The sequence below is a fragment of the Apium graveolens genome, chromosome 9 (assembly GCF_009905375.1).
Source record: "Apium graveolens cultivar Ventura chromosome 9, ASM990537v1, whole genome shotgun sequence".
Taxonomy (NCBI): domain Eukaryota; kingdom Viridiplantae; phylum Streptophyta; class Magnoliopsida; order Apiales; family Apiaceae; genus Apium; species Apium graveolens.
Window position 1 is genome coordinate 155,462,757 of NC_133655.1, and position 20,770 is coordinate 155,483,526.

Consider the following 20,770-nt stretch of genomic DNA (forward strand, 5'->3'; position numbering starts at 1 on the left):
TTATATATATTTAAGATCTTCCTTTTTAAAGCGGATTTAAATACTCGCTCAAAACCAGAGAGATCCGGCTCTGTGGTGTATTTTATATTCGCAACAAGGTTGCGGTTTTGGTAAATGAATTGATTACTTACCCAACGTTCGGGAAGTAAGTCCATCTATCGAGTCGGCATAAGCAACATGGGCTCAGTGGGCGTCCATGATAGTGTAAGTGGCTCAGTGGGAGTCCATCAAATGCGTAAGTGGCTGAGTGGCAGTCCAGCATAAGGTCCTATTGCGACCAGGGTGATGACCAGTGGGGAATTCGTCCATCTACTAGTAGAAAAGGTTACTTATTGGTATCTTTGCCTGATCAGCAAGATATCAGGTTTATGCCAAGGTTTTCTCCTTTCCAAAATTCATTGCATATTGTAACTCTGTTTATAATTTTCATAACAGAGGCTTTCAACGAGTGTATGAAATGTATATATATATATAGGTGTATATATATATCGGGACTTAATGAAGTATCTCGTAACTTCATTATTTATAATGATATTTCAAGGATTGAATCTATTCAAGTCTTATCTTGTAGTCTCATCTGGGTGATGAACTATTGAAACTGATTATAACTTGAACGGTGGTAGTTCAAGTAGTATTCGGATATAAGTATATTGGAGTATCTTGTAACTTCATCTTTTAAACTTATATCTAGTAAATGATTATCTTGTGCATGTCAAAGATTTTCGGAAAAACGTTGAGACAAGGTTAGATATATGAGATCACCTTGCAACGATATTTTATACAGTTATAAACGGGAACTCTGTGTATATTATACATGTCAGAGGATTTCAAAGATTGTGAAAAGTATATATATACATATATACTGAATATTTTGCGACTTGGTCGCAGTAAGATATCAAACTTGGTTCATTTCTTCTTGACCAAGACTTTCATGAGTACTATGAGAATGCTCATATATTGTAAATCATTATACATATTATTTTGGTGGGCTTGTTGCTCACCCTTGCTTTCTTCTTTCATCACACAACATCAGCTAGACAAGATGAACAGGACCAAGCTTCCAATTCGCAAGCGGTTAGAAAATGTTCCGCAGTTTTCTGGAAGCGTTGATGTCGCCGTAGCTGAGGTAGGAGCTACCAATAGGCTAGGTTTTCAACTATTGATGAACCAGATTTATGTATATTTATGAATTGTAATAATGGCAAAGAAATATAAATTTATTCAGAAACCATTTTAAGGTGTATTGGCATATAATTGTGGAATAAAACGACTTGTGATTATTTTTGGATATTCATCTCTGAGACTATAACTTGTGGTGTGTGTGTTTATGGTGGGGTCACAGTATAGAATAGTTGATTAATTATTAAGATTGGGTGTTATTAAGGGAAATGGAACTCGTGACAACCCGGATCCCCGACCCCGGATTTGGGGGTGTTACAGAGATGGTGAAGACATTGGAAGGTACAGATGTTATTACTTGGGAAATGTTTAAGGAATTGTTTTTAGAAAAGTATTTTCCTCAGTTTGTTCAGGATCAAATGGAGCTGAAGTTTATAGAATTAAAGCAAGGGAATATTTCGGTAACAGATTATGAGGGTAAGTTTGAGGAATTGTCAAGGTATGTACCGTCGTATGTGGATACTTACAGGAAGAAGGCTAAAAGATTCCAGCAAGGTTTGAAACCCTGGATCAGAGGGAAGGTAGCCATTTTTGAATTGGATACCTATGCAGGAGTAGTACAAAAGACTATGATCGCAGAGACAGAGAGTGAGATGTTCCAGAAGGAGAAAGAAAGCAAAGAAAAGGAAAGTTGAGGGAAGTGAGGGTCAGTCACAACCAGGGAAGTTTCCAAATTTTAAGAAGGGCAAGTTTCAGCCAGGGAGAAATTTTAATTTCAGGAAACAGAATGCAGGAGACGGAGGCCAGAGCAACCGTCCAGTTAATACAAATCAGCCAAATCAGTTGAGACTAACTTTTCCAGATTGTCAAGTATGTGGAAAGAAGCATGGGGGAGTTTGTAATAAGTTGAATGTGGTATGTTTCAAATGCAACCAGAAAGGGCACTATTCGAGGGAGTGCCGAAATCAGCCAGCAAGAGAACCAACAAGGATCAGCCTATCCGGAATCCAGCAGTAAAGGTTCCAGCCATTGGATTTACGTGCTTTAAATGTGGAAAGCCAGGACATATGTCCAGGGATTGCAAGACATCAGCCCCAGTCAGTAATGCATTAAGGATTATGGGATCTACCCCAGCAGTGAATGAGACTCCAAGGGCTAGAGTTTTTGACATGTCGGTGAAGGATGCGATCCAGGATACGGATGTCATGGCAGGTACGCTTAATGTGAATTCTTTATGTGCCAAAGTGTTAATAGATTCGGGAGCAACTCGATCGTTTGTTTCACAAGATTTTGTTAGTAAGTTAAATTGTCCAGTTGAGTGTTTAAATGAAATAATGACTGTGGAATTAGAAATCAAGAACGTGTATCTGTTAATCAAGTTTGTGGGAATTGTGAAATTGAGATTTCTGGTAGTAAGTTTTGTATAGATTTGATACCATTTAAGTTAGGAGAATTTGACGTTATATTAGGGATGGATTGGTTATCTAGGCACGATGCCCAGATAAATTGTCGAAATAAGAAGGTAATGGTGAAAACGCCAGACGAAAGCATAATAACGTTCAAGGGTCAAAAATAAGTAAAGAAGTTCTTAACGATGATTCAAGCCAAGAAGTTACTACGACAAGGATGTGAGCATTTCATGGCATATGTGATTGACAGAAGTCAAGAACCAACAAAACTTGAAGATATTCTAGTTGTGAATGAATTTCCAGACGTATTTCCCGACGAGTTACCAGGACTTCCTCCAGATAGAGAAATTGAATTTGTGATCAACTTAGCACCTGGAACAGAACCAGTATCCAAGGCCCCGTATAGAATGGCGCCCGTCGAGATGAAAGAGCTAGCGAAGCAATTGCAGGAGTTGTTAGAGAAAGGAGTAATCAGACCCAGTGTATCCCCGTGGGGAGCCCCGGTATTATTTGTCAAGAAGAAAGATGGAAGCATGAGACTGTGTATCGACTATAGGGAGCTCAACAAGCTGACAATCAAGAACAAGTATCCGTTACCCAGAATTGACGATTTGTTCGACCAGTTGAAGGGAGCCAAGTATTTCTCCAAAATTGATTTAAGATCAGGATATCATCAACTAAAGATCAAGCTAGAAGATATACCAAAGACAACTTTCAGAACAAGGTATGGACATTACGAGTTTTTAGTGATGTCTTTTGGGTTGACCAATGCCCCGGCAGCGTTTATGGACCTGATGAACAGAATTTTCAAGGAGTATTTGGATAAGTTTGTTATTGTGTTTATAGACGATATTTTAATCTATTCAAAAATGGAAGAGGATCATGTGGAACATGTGAGAACGGCTTTGGAGATTTTAAGGAAAAAGAAGTTATATGCTAAATTCTCGAAGTGTGAGTTTTGGCTACAGGAAGTTCAGTTCTTAGGGCACATAATTAGTAATGAAGGGATCAAAGTGGACCCGGCAAAGATCGAGGCAATTACGAATTGGGAGAGACCGAAAACACCCACCGAGGTAAGAAGTTTCTTAGGATTGGCGGGATATTATCGTCGATTTGTTCAAAATTTCTCGAGGATTGCCACACCATTAACAAAGCTTACATGAAAGAATGAGAAGTTTATATGGAACGACAAATGCGAGGAAAGTTTTCAGGAGTTGAATCGACGATTAATCACGACACCTGTTTTGTCACTTCCAGATGATCAAGGGAATTTCGTAATTTATAGTGATGCTTCTCACAAAGGATTATGATGTTTTCTAATGCAGCACGAAAAGGTGATTGCGTATGCGTCAAGGAAATTGAAACCACACGAACAGAAGTATCCTACTCATGATTTGGAGCTAGCAGCCATAGTTTTCGCTTTGAAGATTTGGAGACATTATTTGTATGGAGAAAAGTGCGAGATTTTCACGGATCACAAAAGCTTAAAGTACATATTCACATAGAAGGAACTTAATATGAGACAAAGGAGACGGTTAGAGTTGATCAAAGACTATGATTGCTCGATTAATTATCATCCCGGTAAAGCGAACGTGGTAGCAGACGCATTGAGTCGGAAGGAAAGGTTGAATGTGTTATCAGTACCTGAAGATATATATAAGGAATTTCAGAAATTGGAATTGGAGATTAAAGTTTGCAAGCCTGAGGAAGCGAAAGTATACAGTATGACTTTCCAACCGGAATTATTTGAGAAAATAAAGAAATGTCAAGAAGATGTAATAGATCAAGATATAAATCGCTTGGTAGGGGAAGAGTTATGCACACAGAAAGATGACCAAGGTATTATGAGGTTTTCATCTAGAATTTGGATTCCACGAGTGACGGAGCTGAAAAATAAAATTTTACAGGAGGCACATAATTCAAGGTATTCCATCCATCCAGGGAGGACCAAAATGTACAGAGATTTAAAGAAGAATTATTGGTGGCTAGACATGAAGAGGGAAATTGCGGAATGGATTAGCAAATGTTATACCTGTCAGAGAGTTAAAGTAGAGTATCAAAGACCAAGTGGATTGTTACAGCCATTGGAGATTCCAGAGTGGAAATGGACATATTGCCATGGATTTTATAGTTGGATTACCAAGGACAAGGGCTAATCATGATGCCATTTGGGTTATAGTGGATAGACTTACCAAGTCAGCTCATTTTCTGCCTATAAATGAAAGATTTTCGCTCGACAAGTTGGTCCATATGTACCTGAAGGAAATTGTAGTTCATCATGGAGTTTCTGTGTCTATTGTATCTGATCGAGATCCAATGTTTAATTCAAGATTTTGGAAGAGTTTTGAAGAATGTTTGGGAACATGGCTGAATATGAGTACGGCCTATCACCCCCAGACGGATGGCCAAAGTGAAAGAACGATCCAGACAATCGAGGACATGTTACGTGTTTGTGCTATTGATTTCAAAGGAAGTTGGGACGAACATTTACTTCTGGTAGAGTTTGCTTACAACAGCAGTTATCATGCCAGCATTGGGATGCCACCCTATGAAGCCCTTTATGGACGCAAATATAGATCTCCAATATATTGGGACGAAGTAGGAGAACGCAAGATACTTGGACCTGAACTGGTATAGCAGACGAAGAAAATTGTTGAAATTATCTAGAAGAGATTGATAGCCGCACAAGATCGTTAGAGGAAATATACAGATCAGTCAAGGAAAGACATGGAATTTGAAGAAGGAAGCTTGGTATTACTGAAAGTATCACCGTGGAAAGGACTAATGAGGTTTGGAAAGAAAGGAAAGCTGAGTCCAAGATATGTCGGACCTTTTGAGATCCTAAAGCGCGTTGGTAAAGTAGCTTACGAGTTGGCGTTACCACCGCACATGGAGCACATTCACAATGTTTTTCACGTATCGATGCTCAAGAAATATAATCCAGACTCCAGGCATGTAATAGAATATGAGCCAATAGAGCTTCAGGCAGATTTGTCATATATAGAGAGTCCGATAGAGATTCTAGAGGAGAGGGAGAAAGTATTGATAAATAAAGTGGTAAAGTTAGTAAGAGTATTGTGGAGAAACCCAAAGGTTGAAGAGTCAACTTGGGAGTTAGAAAGTGATATGAAAGAAAAGTACCCTCATTCGTTTTCTTAGGAAATTCTGAGGACAGAATCCTTTTAAGGGGGAAGGATGTAATATCCGGGATATATCGTGCAATTATTTTGCTATTAAATAATTATTATGTGAGTTCAGTATCTATTCTGTGAGTTAATTGTTAAATGTTATCTATACTTGGATATTCAAAAATAATATTAATTGAGTATTTTAATTTTTATATGTCCAAAATAAAACATAGATAATTGTCATATCTTCCTAATTATTTTTATGTTGATTTATGGATTTATAAGGATCATATGAAGTTTATAAAATCTTTTTCCGAGTATTTAAAATCTATTTTATAAAAACGGGAACCAACCGACATCAACCATTGTTACGTTTTTGGAACCCGAAACTCTTCCGAGAACTCCTTCCTAACCTAACTGTAATATTCTGAGCATATTCCATGTTTCGACTTTTTCGATCCGGCGTACGGTTTGTCCTGTGCGGGTCCCGGCGCAATATTTTCGATACAATATTCGTTTCGGTAAATCAATAAAACCCGTATTTTCGATAAACGGGAGTTTTTTATTAAACTATCACAATTATCACTTCGTAATACGTGTAACCAGGCGCTGAGACCAAGACCGCAGTACAAATTGTACTGATTTGGATAATTGTCCCGAAAACCGATACTGTTTGGATCAGTTTTTACAAATAAACGTACCGTTTTTCTGTATTTTATTTCGTATCAAAATCATTTGCAGATAGTTAATTCTATAATTTTTAGAGAAAAACCCTAATTACATAAACTGTTCTAAGAATCAAACAGCAAAACGAAGGCGTTACTGATCTCTGTTTTCAAAGCTTGAGTAACGAAAACGAAGGATTTGAAGTATTCTATCAGATTCTGAGCTTTGTTTCACTGCAGAATCAAAGGTTTATTTTCTGGAAATTTATTTATTTTCGAATTAAATTTATTAAAAATATGAATTTTTGTTCGGATGATTGTTTGTATGATTTGATGATTGCATGTTGTAGAGCTTGTTTTTCTGATGATTTTGATATATTATACGTCTGATTTGGAGTTCAATAACATGTTCAAATTTGAGTTTGATTTTCGAATTTTAAAATTAGGGTTTATAACCCGTATGAATGTTCTTAATTGAAATTTGGGGGTTTCTTATTCTGAAATAGATTGATGTTATGGTATAGTGTATTGTATTCTCTGTGAAATTTGCAATCTAGTCGTATAAGTTTCATGAATCAACGAGGTCTGTAGAGAAGGGAGTTGTGTTTTGAAGTTTACGTCGAACCCGCCGGAAACCGGCGAGTTTCTTAATCAAATTCCGGCCAAGTCTGGGGTTATTGATGAATTTTGATTACAGATATAGGTTCCTGGTGTTGTGTAGTTTAATTCTGGAGGTGATGGTGGTGGGAGGATGCCGGAGGTGAGTTCTCCGGCCACCCCCGATTTTCCGGCGACTGAAACTGCAAAATTGCAGTTTAGTCCCTGTATTTTTGAAGATGGTGAAGTTTAGTCCCTGTAGTTTGCAAAATTTTCAAAAATAGGATTCATGTTTATAAAATATTTAAAAATCATATTTCCTAATTATTTTTATTATAAAAATTCATTTTTAATTTCTAAAAATTCTGAAAATTATTATTTTAATTCCGAAAATTATTTTTAATTCAAAAATAAATCTAAATTAATTAGTTAATTAATTTCAGTTAATTTTTAATTATTTAATTGGTCAATTAATTCGAAAATTAATTGATTAATTGATTTAATTAATTATTAATTGATTTTAATCAATTATTTAATTAGATTTAATTATTTAAAAATGATTTAAAAATTCCGAAAAATAGTTTCGAGCTTTAAAATATTATTCTAAATTATTTCCAAAGCTCGAAATTAATATAAAATTATTTCGGAGCCAGAATTGGCCTACCGAACCCTGTTTATTAACCCAAAATTGATCCAACGACCCGTTTTAGTTCCGAAAAATGTTTTAAAAATCATTTTAAATATCAGAAAGCCTATTTATGACCGGAGACTTCTTTATAAATAATATATCATTGATTACGTTATGTATTATGTGCTATATGTGACTTGTTGATTGACTATCAGTCTATATATTCGGTGTTTACTTGATTATTGCATAACTTTCAATCCGTTAATCGGATTTGGGTAAAACGAAGGGTAGATAGAAGTATGTGTTGAATAGAACTCTATGAGTCGATTATTGATAGATGCTTATGATATGTGAGCAGAAGAGGCAAGGCGTAGGAAAGGGAAACAGGTAGTTGAGGAGTAAGACGATTGTGATTGGAAGCGAGTGCAGTGTAGTAAGCTAATACCAGGCAAGTGTTCTGAACTTTCTCGAGATATTGTAGTACTTGATAGTCTTGTTGATATTGCAAGTGCTTTGAAGCACTGTACCCTAAACCTTGATTCCAGTTATTGATCTTGAGCCATAACCTGATTCTTTCTAGACCATTGATTGTTGTATACCCAAACACGAACCTCAAGTATACGATCCTACTCCACAAATACATACAAACTAAATATTAAACACTGAACCAGATTGCTTACACAATCAAATATTTGTATTTTATGCTCTGAAAGACCAAATCCTTGAAACCCTGAAACATTGATTCCTTTGTTATCCAATTCTTTCATTGCCCAGCATCCAAGCTTTGAAATTACCATATTGATCCTTACAAGGATTGAAACCCTTTCATTGTTAAACACTCATTGTTGTTAATGATTCTGGCTATTGATTATTATTGCTTATTCTGTTATTATGCTAGAATTGGATTGTTTTTATAAAATTGTGGACCAGATTCGTGGTCAGACCATATAATGGTCAAGTTAGGCCAATGTGTGCCTTGGATCCAGTAGTTAGAGCAGTGCTGTGTGCTTTGCTCGGGGTTAGTGCGTGACTGATCAACAGCCTAACCTTGGTTTTTAACATGAAAATATAATATCCAATTCTAAATCATAATCCATTGTTCACTTGATATCATAATCATGTTCACTTGATGATCATTATTCTCAGTTTTGTCATTGTGACTTGCTGAGCTAGTTAGCTCATTTATGCGATATTGTTTCTGTTCTTTTCCAGTTAAGAAGGAACCAGTTGGTACCGCGGATCCCCAGTCCAGCGCGAGAGCTAGGGGTTCAGGTTGATCGAGCTAAGCTAGTAGGTTTCTTTTGGGATAAATTAAGTCTGTAAAAGTTTGTAATAATGTTTAATACTCAGTTTTGAGTTTGGAATAGTTGGGATTTGAACCGTATGTAATATAAGTAGATGTGTGGCTTGTGTGCATACTTTAACCTGTTGCGATCCGTGGTAGTTGGTAAATAGGGTCACTGCATATTATTGTTATCTTTATTATTGCTATAAGCAGGTTATAAATAAGGCGTGTGTATGTGTGGACCCCAAACTTCTGACCCGGGTTTGGAGGGCGCCACAGACTGTATTGGTTAACTAATTAAGGTTATTATTCAATGCTAAGACGATAACAAAGTAAGGTTGTTTATAACTAAGAATTAAACTAATAATTATAACTACGAGAATAAGATTGAATGAATTATTATGAATGACAACATGGGATTCTAACTTCATTAAATACTTCATTAAATAGCCTTGTAGTTCTTAACCTTAGCATGCAATGATGATGATACTAATCAGACAACACGAAACTGATAAACGCCAACTTTCATTGCATGAGTACCATTCTACCAGACATCCACAAAAGAGATAGAAGCTGAATAGGCACTAATTATATTGAGACCCTATATGTCTATAGAATTTTACAACATAACGGTTTAAGCGCAAGTTATCTATCTTGATTACATAAGGCAAGTAAGATGGTTAAAATTACCTACGAATCATGCGTAACAATACATGAACCTATGCTAGCATGGCAAGTTCTAAATCCTTAAATTCACTTTCGCTTCATTAAAAATTAACACGCTATCTTATAAGTTCGCGACGCTCATAAGACGAATACGCACAACCAATACTAGGATATCATACAATCACCACATACTAAGGCATCAAACAATTTAACTAAAGAAATCCATAAATAAATCCGCTAGAACCCCACGATAATGATTAGCCTATAATCGAACTCATCGCCAACGTGGGTTCCAATGAAAACATGATATAGCAAACGTAGTCTTTGTACGAATAAACAAACCAAAGTACAAACAAGCGTAAAGGTTCAGCAAAACAAGAAACAAGCATCCAAATTACAACTCAAAACAAAGATTCACAAGAATAAACTAGATCATCTTCGCCTTTGTTCAATTGTGCCAAAAGGTCTTTTGTCGTCTTCTCCTCTGCTTAATGTCTTGATCTCCCTTAAAAATGACCTAGAGTTGAGTTTATATAGCAGTCCATGCATCCCAGGAGTCCAACAAATCAAATTATAAAGGAATCGGGATTTGTTTATCCCGACCCAGCGAGGCCGCGCGCTTCACCAGGGCGGGCGCGCTGACTTCCTCATCTCCCGGCGCGGCCGCGCGTAACACAAGCGTGCCTGCCTTCTGCCAAAAATTATTATTTTCTTCTTTTTTATTCCTTGCAGCTTCGAGCCAATCTTTCAAGCTTTTATTCCAACACATCCTAAATACCATATTAGCATCAAAACAATGTTAATTCACCTGATTCACGAGGTAAAGCCTGAAATGCAAAGACACTTGAAAATACGTTAAAACAAAAATAACTTGAGTACAAATACACCAACTCAAAGCTTATTAGAGCATAAATAAGTGTCATAAATGCCACTTAACATCCACAAGGGACGAATCCCCCGGCTCCTCAAGGGAAGAATCTCCAACTTCAGCAGCTGCATGCACCTGTGAACACTCAACCCATTGGGTATGAGTACTCAACAATTATGACTACTAACCCCCCTACAGAATGCCTCTATACCCCGAAGTTGGAGGGAGTGGACACTCTGGTAGGAGTGAAGCACAAGGGCAGACGCCCCAATACATACGTGGCTTGGCTCCTATTCCAGAGGATCAAGAATTCTCTGGACCTTATACTAAAAGAGACTCTGAGTTATCGAATGATGATGTTGCTCCAAGAAGGAGGCGTGCTAGCAAAGAGCCGATGGCTGACATTGAACAACGCCCCAGGAGCACTTAAGAGATGAATCCCCAAGATGTTAAAGAGAGGATCAGGGCTCATGAAGCAGAGATCAAAAGGCTAAAGCGAGACCTGGAGACACATCTGGCCCCAAGACCCCCACTCACTCCAAGGAGGAGAAATCCTCCTCCAATCATAGACCTGGATGGTCCAATACCAAGAAGGGTAGTTGCCCCAAAGGCTGATCCAAGTGATCTTATGCCCTTAGGAGATCCTGATGATCCAAACCCACCATTTACTGATGAGATAATGAATGCTCACATCTCAAAGAAGTTCAAAATGCCCACATCAAAGCATACGATGGTACTGGCGACCCCGCTAATCATGTTAGGACACTCTCTAACACCTTATTATTACAGACCGTGAATGACTCTATTAAGTGCCGGGCCTTCCCTCAAACCTTATGAGGCATGACTCAAAGGTGGTATAACCGTCTGCCCCCAAACTCTATTGGATCCTTTAAGGACTTGAGTCAAGCTTTTATTAAGCAGTTCATAAGTGGTAGAGTGCACGAGAAGAGTTCAGCATCTCTCATAGGTATAGTCCAAGGAGCAAAGGAGTCCCTGAAAGAGTATTTGAATCGATTTATGAAGGAGGCTTTGAAGGTCCCTGATCTTGATGATAAAGTAGCTATGATAGCCCTACAGTAAGGGACTAGAGACAAGTTCTTTAAGATGTCCTTGGCTAAGCGCCCTCCCGAAAGCATGTTGCAACTCCAAGATAGAGCCGGGAAATATATTAAGGTGGAGGAGAGTATGAAGAAGATAGCTGTGAATAATGAACCTACTGGGAACAAGAAGCGGAAGACGGATCAGGAGTACGACACGAATTGGCAAAAACTCTGACTCCTCCTCTTCTAAGAAAAATCAGCAACCAAGGTTCGCTGAATATGCAAAGTTGAATGCTCCAAGGAGCCAAATCCTTATGGAAATTGAAAAGGACAAAGACTTCAAATGGCCGAAGCCACTAAGGGGAGATCCCGAAACAAGAGACAAGAGTCGATACTGCAGATTTCACAAAGATGTTAGTCATGGCACTAACGATTGTAGGCAACTCAAGGATGAGATTGAGTATCTGATTTGAAGGGGAAAATTCGGACATTTTACTAAGGGTGAAGAGACCGGAGGCCAAAAGAGAGATAATGATCGAAGAGATGACGATCGAAGGGGTAACGACATAGATCACAACCCGCATCCCCGAGGACCAGTAATCAATATAATCTCAGGAGGACCTACAGCATATGGTACTACAAGGAACTCCCGAAAAGCTTATGTAAGAGAAGTGATGAGCATAGTTGGGGAGCCATCTAAGCGTTCCAAGTCAGAGATGATGCTTGAATTGGTGACCCAGACCTTGAAGGTTTGAAATTTCCTCAAGATGATCCTCTGGTTATCACTCCGATAATTGGAAATTGTCTTGTTATGAGGGTCCTAATGGACAATGGAGCTTCTGTGGACATTCCGTTTTATGACATATTCATAAGGATGGGCTATAATGATTCTCAGCTAACTCTGTCCGACGCACCCATCTACGGGTTTAACCATGTGGAATGCAAAGTCGAAGGAGCAATACAACTTGCCGTAACTATCGGGGAAGAGCCCAGGGAGGCCACGCAGATGTTGAACTTTCAGGTTGTCAAGGCAACCTCTACTTACAATGCTATCATGGGTAGAATAGGGATCAATGCTTTTAAGGCTATGCCCTCAACCTACCACATGGTACTGAAATTCCCAACTAAAAATGGTGTTGGAGAAGCAAGGGGAGATCAGAAGATGGCCCGCAGTTGCAATGTTGCAGCACTTAGGCCCGATGGAACAGGGGGCAGGTCCTCCCCATCGAACACATGGATGTCCGAGAAAATGACGAACTGTGAGGAAAGCCAGCCGAGGATTTGGTCCCAATTCCTTTGGACCCCTTAGACCCGGAGAAGGTCACGTATATTAGGGCATCTCTGGACAAGCCTTTGAAGGGCCGAATGACAACTTTCCTCCAAGAAAACAATGATGTATTTGCTTGGACAGTAGCTGATATGCCTGAGATTGACCCAAACCTTATAACTCATAGGTTGAGTGTTGATCCAACTCGGAAGGCTATAAAGCAAAAAAAGAGAACTTATGCCCCTGATAGGCTGGAAGCCATTAAGCAGGAGGTCGAGAAGCTTTTAGAAGTTGGATTTATTGAGGAAGTGCAATTCCCTGAATGGTTGGCCAGCCCCGTAATGGTTAATAAGGCCAATGGAAAGTGGAGGATGTGCATTGACTTCACTGACTTGAATGATTCTTGTCCCAAGGACTGCTACCCCCTACCAAGAATTGATACCCTGATAGATACCACTGCTGGACACGAGATGCTAAGCTTTATGGATGGCTTCAGTGGTTACAATCAGATTAGAATGCATAAGGATGACACCCCAAGGTATCCTTCATAACTGACTTTGGTGTATTTTATTATCTTGGTATAGCTTTTGGACTTAAGAATGCAGGAGCTACTTACCAAAGACTGGTAAACAAGATACTTGCCCATCTAATTGGGAAGACCATGGAGGTCTATGTTGATGACATGTTAGTCAAAAGCCTAAGCAAGGTCAATCATATTAGCCACCTCAGAGAGGCGTTTGAAGTGCTGAGGCACCACAAGATGATGTTAAAACCAGCCAAATGTGCTTTTGGCGTTGGCTCTGGAAATTTTTTGGGTCACATGGTCTCTAAGAGGGGGATAGAGGCCAACCCTTATAAGATTAAAGCCATCCTAGACATGGAGCCACCACGCTCCATCAAGGATGTTCAGAAGTTGACAGGAAGAATCGCAGCTCTAGGGAGGTTCATCTCCAAGTCTGGAGATAAATGCCTGTCCTTTTTCAAAACCCTTAAGAAGGTGAAGGACTTTGAATGGACAGTTGAGAGCCAAGAGGCCTTTGAACAGTTGAAGAAGTACATGAATGAAGCCCCATTGTTGGCTAAACCAAGTCTAGAGGACACTCTTTATTTGTACCTCACGGTATCTGAACAATCCTTGAGTGTAGTCCTCGTGAAGGAAGAGCAGAAGCTCCAGAAGCCTATATATTATGTATGCAAGGTGATCCATGAAGCAGAATTGAATTACCCCACCACGGAGAAGTTCGCGCTTTCTCTCATCACAACCTCGAGGAAGTTGAGACCATACTTCCAGGATCACAAGATCGAAGTCATGACGGACCAACCTTTGAGGAACATTCTTCACAGCCCGAAGGCCAGTGGAAGGCTCATCAAGTGGCCCATTGAGTTAGGAGAATTTGATATCAAATACAAGGCTCGAACGGCCATCAAGGCTGAGGCCTTAGCAGACTTCATGGTCGAATGCACCATTAATGACCAAGAAGTCGGGGGCAAGAGATAGTAACCCCAGAAGGAGGAGAGAATGAGAAGGATGAAGAAATAACCTTGAAAGAGTATTGGGTTCTCCATTTTGATGGAGCGTCCAAAAAAATCTAGTGGTGCAGGCCTAGTCTTGCAAAGCCCAGATGGGTTTATAATTGAATATGCTTTGAAGTTGGACTTCCCGACTACGAACAACAAAGCAGAATATGAAGCATTGATAGCTGGCTTAGGCTTGGCTAGAGCCGTGAGGGCCAAAAACCTGAAGGTCTGCGGAGACTCAAAACTTGTAGTTGCTCAAATTAATGGGGAGTTTGAGGCGAAGGATGATACTATGGCCAAGTTCCTGAGAGTCGTAAAGGGAATACTGACTCAGTTCGATGAATGGTACGCAAAACATGTTTTGAGGGAGGAGAACACTACGGTAGATGCCTTGTCTCAGTTCGCCACATCTGAAATCGAGAATTATCCGAGAACTATTTACTTCCAGGTCTTGAAGACCCCTACTGCTCATATCATAAATCTGATAGCACCGGTTGGTATGGAAAGCTTTTGGATAGACCCGATCAAGACCCACTTAGAAACTGGGTGGCTCCCCGACAATGCCTAGGAGGCACGCAAGTTATCGTTTAGAGCATTGAGATATTCATTGGTTGAAGGCCTTCTATACAAAAGGTCCTTTGTTATTCCGTACTTGAAGTGCTTAAGACCTCTTGAAGCATAGGATACACTTAAAGGAGCCCATGAAGGGATTTGTGGACAACACTTGGGGGAAGGGCCCTCGCTCACAAGATAACTCGGTTGGGATTCTACTGGCCAACTATACTAGCCGATGCAAAGGCTTATGTGAAGAAATGTGACAGATGCCAGAGGTACGCTCCAATAGTACGACAGCCCCCGGAGAGGCTTATATCGATCAGCACACCCATCCCTTTCACAATGTAGGGAATGGGCATACTTGGACCATTTCATGTAGTATAGGGACAAAGGAAGTCCATTGTGGTAGCCATAGACTACTTTACAAAGGTATTGAGGCTAAGGCACTAGCCAAGATAACCACCAAGCAAATTGCCCAATTCTTCTGGGAGAATGTGATATGTTGATATGGAATCCCACGCATCCTTGTCATGGATAATGGGAAACAATTTGATAATACAGAGTTCAGAGAGTACTGCAACGATAACAGCATAGAACTTCACTTCACCTCGGTTGCACATCCTCAGGCAAACGGGCAAGCGGAAGTTGCTAACAGAATCATCCTTGATGGACTTAAGAAGGGGGTTAAATGCTCGAGAAACACTTGGGTGGATGAGTTGCTACCTATAGTATGGGCATATCGTACCACCTGCAAAGTGACAACTGAAGCTACCCCATTCATGTTGGCTTATGGAGCCGAGGCACTAGTGCCCCTTGAAATCACATATGGATCCCCTAGGATCGAAGATTATGAATCGGAAACCAATAAAGAAGGCATGAGGCTCGCTCTCGATCCCATTGACGAGGTCAGAGTTGAGGCCAGCGCCCGCAATACAGAGCATCAATGAAGAGCCTCCCTCTATTTTAATAAAAGGGTTAAAGAAAGGTTCTTTTACCAAGGAGGCTTGATCTCAAGAAAGATTGAGCCTTCAGGAGTTGAAGAGAAATAAAAGATTAGCCCTAACTGGGAAAGGCCGTATAAGGTCAAGAAAACATGAGGACGGGGATGGTACAAGTCAGAAACCCTGAGCGGTGACAGAGTGCCTCATACCTGGCGCGTTTTGAAGCTGAAGGTTTAATATGTTTAGGACATGAAAGACATGTTCCTAGTACTTAGTATTAAATGGAGGAATAAGGTCGACCAGTGTACAAGCATTCAATGAATAAAAAGAAGAGATGTATCAAATACAAGGCATGAGCCCCGCACATCCTCGCCTCAGGAAGCTGTTCGCCTAATTGGAACGAATTTAACCTATGGAAAATAGGAGGGGTTAGGCCAACTTTAACAAGCTTCCTTTGAATTATGAGGACCCATCAAGAACACGAACATGATAGTTTATGTTTGAGGCCCATCGAGACATGTTGTCCAAGAAAGCAAAAATGTTTCCCCTTGACCGACCAGAGGAGGCCGAGTAGCCATCCATAAAGATCTTTGACCTTCTAAAGGGTCCTTGGATGAGGTCCCCACCCGGCAAGGCACTCCCTCGAATAAAAAAGAGATAAGTCTAATCCACAAATTGATATTAAGAAGATTGAAGTTCAAGAACTTCCACGAAATAAGATCCCGAAGGGCCAAGAAGCTCTAGACATTAAGGTTACGGCTGACCAGGGCCTCAAGGGTTTGGTCTCTATGGCCGACCAAGAGTCCTTGAAGCTGACTCCTCCACATAGAGGGGTTAGGCCGACTAGAATGTCCTCGAAGGAACGTCTACAGACATCCAGAACTAATAGCGATGGCCCCTAAGAGAAGGTTCCAAGAAAATCATGAAATAGAGCCAAGGGATGCTCCTGGTAAAGACAAGAACTTCCACGGAAACAAGTGTCGTAAAGAACAGAACGTTCACGAGAACAAGTTTCATGAAGAGTAAGACACTCACGAAGGTCAGATTCTGGCCTACCAATAGTCAGTGACTCCTAGTCCTCCACAAGGAAGGATTAGGCTGACTAGAATCCTCACGGAGGGAAATATGTTTTGTGAAAAGTAGAATGTTCACGAGAACAAGTACATAACGCTCACTAGAAAAAGGGCCAAATGTCCAAAAAGAGCAGAATTGGTCGACAGGCCACATAAAGGCCTTATAGCTGACAGGAACCCATGTAGGGTTGATCCTAAAGGTTTTCTGGTGGAACTCTTATGAAATTCCTTGACAATTCTTGAAAAATTAGGCGCCCAACGAGAACAAGTTTCATGAAGACTAGAACATCCATGAGAACAAGTTTTACGAAGGCTAAAGGGTCCATGAGAACAAATTTTGTGAAGACTAGGACATCCACGAAAATAAGTTTCATGAAAAATAGAACGTTCATAAGAAAACGATCAGAAAAGCTTGGCTGAGGCTAAACACAAGCCGTTAGTCTTAACTAAGGGACGATTATGTTAATCACCATGATAAGCAAAACTAGTGAAGATTAAGACAAGATTAGCTTTTCAGCTGAACTCACGAATACGAGAACAGAGCGTTCTCCTCCTAACAGATCAGACAATCCTGCAGGATACTCTCAAGGTCCATTAAGACTACTCTCGGCCGACCATCGCACACATAGGGGGCATATTGTAACACCCCCAAATCCGGGGTCAGGGATCCGGGTTGTCACGAGTTCCATTTCCCTTAACAACACCCAATCTTAATAAATAATCAACTACTCTGTACTGTGACCCCACCATTAAACACACACACCACAAGTTATAGCCTTAGAGATGAATATCCAAAAATAATCACAAGTCGTTTTATTCCACAATTATATGCCAATACACCTTAAACAGGTTTCTGAATAAATTTACATTTCTTTGCCATTATTACAATTCATAAATATACGTAATCTGATACATCAAAAGTTGAAAGCCTAGCCTATTGGTAGTTCCTACCTCAGCTACAGCGACATCAACGCCTATAGGAAACTGCGGAACGTTTCCTATCCGCTCGCGAATTGGGAGCTTGGTCATGTTCATCTTGTTTATCTGATGTTGTGTGATGAAAGAAGAAAGCAAGGGTGAGCAGCAAGCCCACCAATATAATATGTATAATGATTAACAATATATGAGCCTTCTCATAGTACTCATGAAAGTCTTCGTCAAAAGAAATGAACCAAGTTGATATCTTAATGCGATGAAGTCACAAAATATTCAGTATATATATACATATATACTTTTCAAAATATGGGAAGTCCTCTTCCATGCATAATACACAAAGAGTTCCAGTGTATAACTGTATAAAAATATCGTTGCAAGGTGATCTCATATATCTAACCTTGTCTCAACGTTTTTCTGAAAATCTTTGTCATGCATAAGATAATCATTTACTAGATATAAGTTAAAAGATGAAGTTACAAGATACTCCAATATACTTATATCTTTTCCAAATACTACTTGAACTACCACCGTTCAAGTTATAATTAGTTTCAAAAGTTCATCACACTGATGAGACTACAAGATAAGACTTGAATAGATTCAATCTTTGAAATATTTTGAAGGAAATGAAGTTATGATATACTTCATTAAGTCCCGATATATATATACACCTATATATATACATACGTTTCCTGAAAACCTCTGTCATGTAAAGTATGAATAGAATTGCAATATCCAATAAATTTGGAAAGGAAAGAATTTTGGCATAAACCTGATATCTTGCTGATCAGGCAAAGATACCAATAAGTAACCTTTTCTACTAGTAGATGGATGAATCCCCCACCGGTCATCACCCTGGCCACATAAGGACCTTGTGCTGGACCGCCACCCGGCCTCTTACGCGTTGATGGACTGCCACCCAGCCACTTACACTTTGATAGACCGTACCCCGGCCTGTCGCTTATGCCGACTCAATTAGATGGGCTTACTTCCCGAACGTTGGGTAAGTAATCAATTCATTTGTTTTCTCAAAAAAGCAACCACGTTGCGAATGTAAAATGCACCACAGAGCTGGATCCCCCAGGTTTTGAGCGAGTATTTAAATCCCCTTTGAAAGGAAGATCTTAAATATAAAAAAAATGAGTTTTGGGGTCCACTCTAACTTTAAAAATCATTTTGAAGGCTCGAAAACATTTTTAAGAATGTTTGGAGTACTGCTGATTTATTAAAATAAATTAGTCCCGATATATTAGAAAATATCTGAATATTATTAAATAATATTCCCATAAGGATAATCTCTATATAAATAACTTGAAGTAGAAGTTGTAAAACTTATACTTGAAATGAGTATTAAATAACCAAAGATATACTTATACGAAAGTACTATCTTTATTTGAATAATCAAAAATAAGTTTGATTATCGACACCTTATTCTTTAATAAAATAAAGAATATATTTCAGTAAATAATCGGAGTCATAGGTCCTCAAATGAATATTCAAATAATATTCAATAAATAATATAAAGTGAGTCATAAGTCCTCGAATGAATATTCAAGTAATATTCATTAAATAATATAAAGGAGTCATAAATCCTCGAATGAATATTCAAGTAATATTCATTAAATAAAATAAAAGGAGTCATAAATCCTCGAATGAATATTCAAGTAATATTCATGAAATAAAATAAAAGGAGTCATAAATCCTCGAATGAATATTCAAGATAATATTCATTAATAAAATAAAGTTATCGAATAAACCTTATTCGATTAATAGTTTTTGAAAACTATAACCATATATATATATATATATATAATCTACTCGGGATCCTCGACTCCCGGTTTTAGAAAATGTTTTCACCTTTGGGTCCCTATACTAAGGGTATATGCAAATTACCGCTATTCTCTAGCATAGGTATTATCAACTGAACCAACAGATATATATGGCAAGAATACGAAACAGGCATGCATATGTACCATATCACATGCTACAATATATCGCAAGAATTTGGTAATATAACCATCATGCATCTATTACAAGATAATGCATATACAAGTGTATACATCACAACAACAGTATAACGGATAGAAAACTTGCCTGAGCGACTGGGGGTTACGAATGGCTCGGGACGAGTCTGGTAACCTATAAGCAACAAGTAAGTTGGAATTAAACCAAAGTCACTTGTAAATCTATACTCTAACCAACTCAGACTCTAACGCTCGTTTTGCGCTTACTGATTCTCTTAAGTCACTCGAGTACCCTCGGCTCCACCATTTTTAATAAATTAACCATTACGAGTTTTAAGGCGATTCTTTCACAAGTGTCTTACCAACTGCCTATTACACCTTACATAAATGTTTCATACTTCAATTAGTCCTTTAAGGTCTTTAACCTATGTTTCAAAGTAAGGCGAGGGGTAAGGGTTCGTTCGCGAAACGTCGTTACTTAAAACGGCCGTTTCTCCTAAACCGTTCATCGGAATCAAACGAACCACATATCAAAACGAAGCTCGTAACATGAACTATCTAAACATGGAAATGGTCAAAACCTAGCAGTGAGTTCAAGGGTTCTGATGTTAAGAACAAAAACAGTCTAGGTAAATCGGGCATTATGGCGGCTATGTTTACGCGATTTCCCAAATTTAAACCATTCCAAAACAACCACCAATCAACCCCAAATCAATCATACAACCAACATCCATCCAAAAAACACTCCAACAGCCCCAACAACTCAATATTATCAACTTTATACTACCCTCAAACATGAACTAAAAGCTATACTTAAGTTCATTAACTAATTAACAAGATTTACAACTCCAAAAACACCACAAAACCAACTAATCTCTACAAACTCAACTAAACTTTAAACAAACAAGCCTCATGCTTCACATATACTATATCAATCATATTCATTCCTAATTACTCAAAACCAAAGCTAGGGTTTGGAGTTTATACCTTCCTTGGAGCTTTTAATCCATGAAAGATCCTTGAAATGCCCATGGAAGCCTTAATCTAACCTCCTACAAGCTTGTTCTTTCAAAGAAATCAAGAACACAAAAATTAATTTCAAGAAAGTACTATT

At 38.9% G+C, this 20,770-nt stretch overlaps 2 protein-coding genes across 2 annotated transcripts; both read left to right on the forward strand.

The window, feature by feature from the left end:
* The first annotated feature begins 12,228 nt into the window (after positions 1-12,228).
* LOC141685675 (uncharacterized) lies at positions 12,229-12,714 on the forward strand. The gene has a single exon (XM_074490766.1). The coding sequence runs from the start codon at positions 12,229-12,231 to the stop codon at positions 12,712-12,714; it is 486 nt and encodes a 161-aa protein (XP_074346867.1).
* A 2,561-nt stretch (positions 12,715-15,275) lies between these two features.
* LOC141685676 (uncharacterized) lies at positions 15,276-15,692 on the forward strand. Its single transcript, XM_074490767.1, has one exon. The coding sequence runs from the start codon at positions 15,276-15,278 to the stop codon at positions 15,690-15,692; it is 417 nt and encodes a 138-aa protein (XP_074346868.1).
* Positions 15,693-20,770: the final 5,078 nt, after the last annotated feature.

Excerpts from the sequence above, each read along its gene's own strand:
- LOC141685675 (XM_074490766.1), top strand. The coding sequence starts at position 12,229 with ATGGACAATGGAGCTTCTGTGGACATTCCGTTTTATGACATATTCATA.
- LOC141685676 (XM_074490767.1), top strand. The coding sequence starts at position 15,276 with ATGGATAATGGGAAACAATTTGATAATACAGAGTTCAGAGAGTACTGC.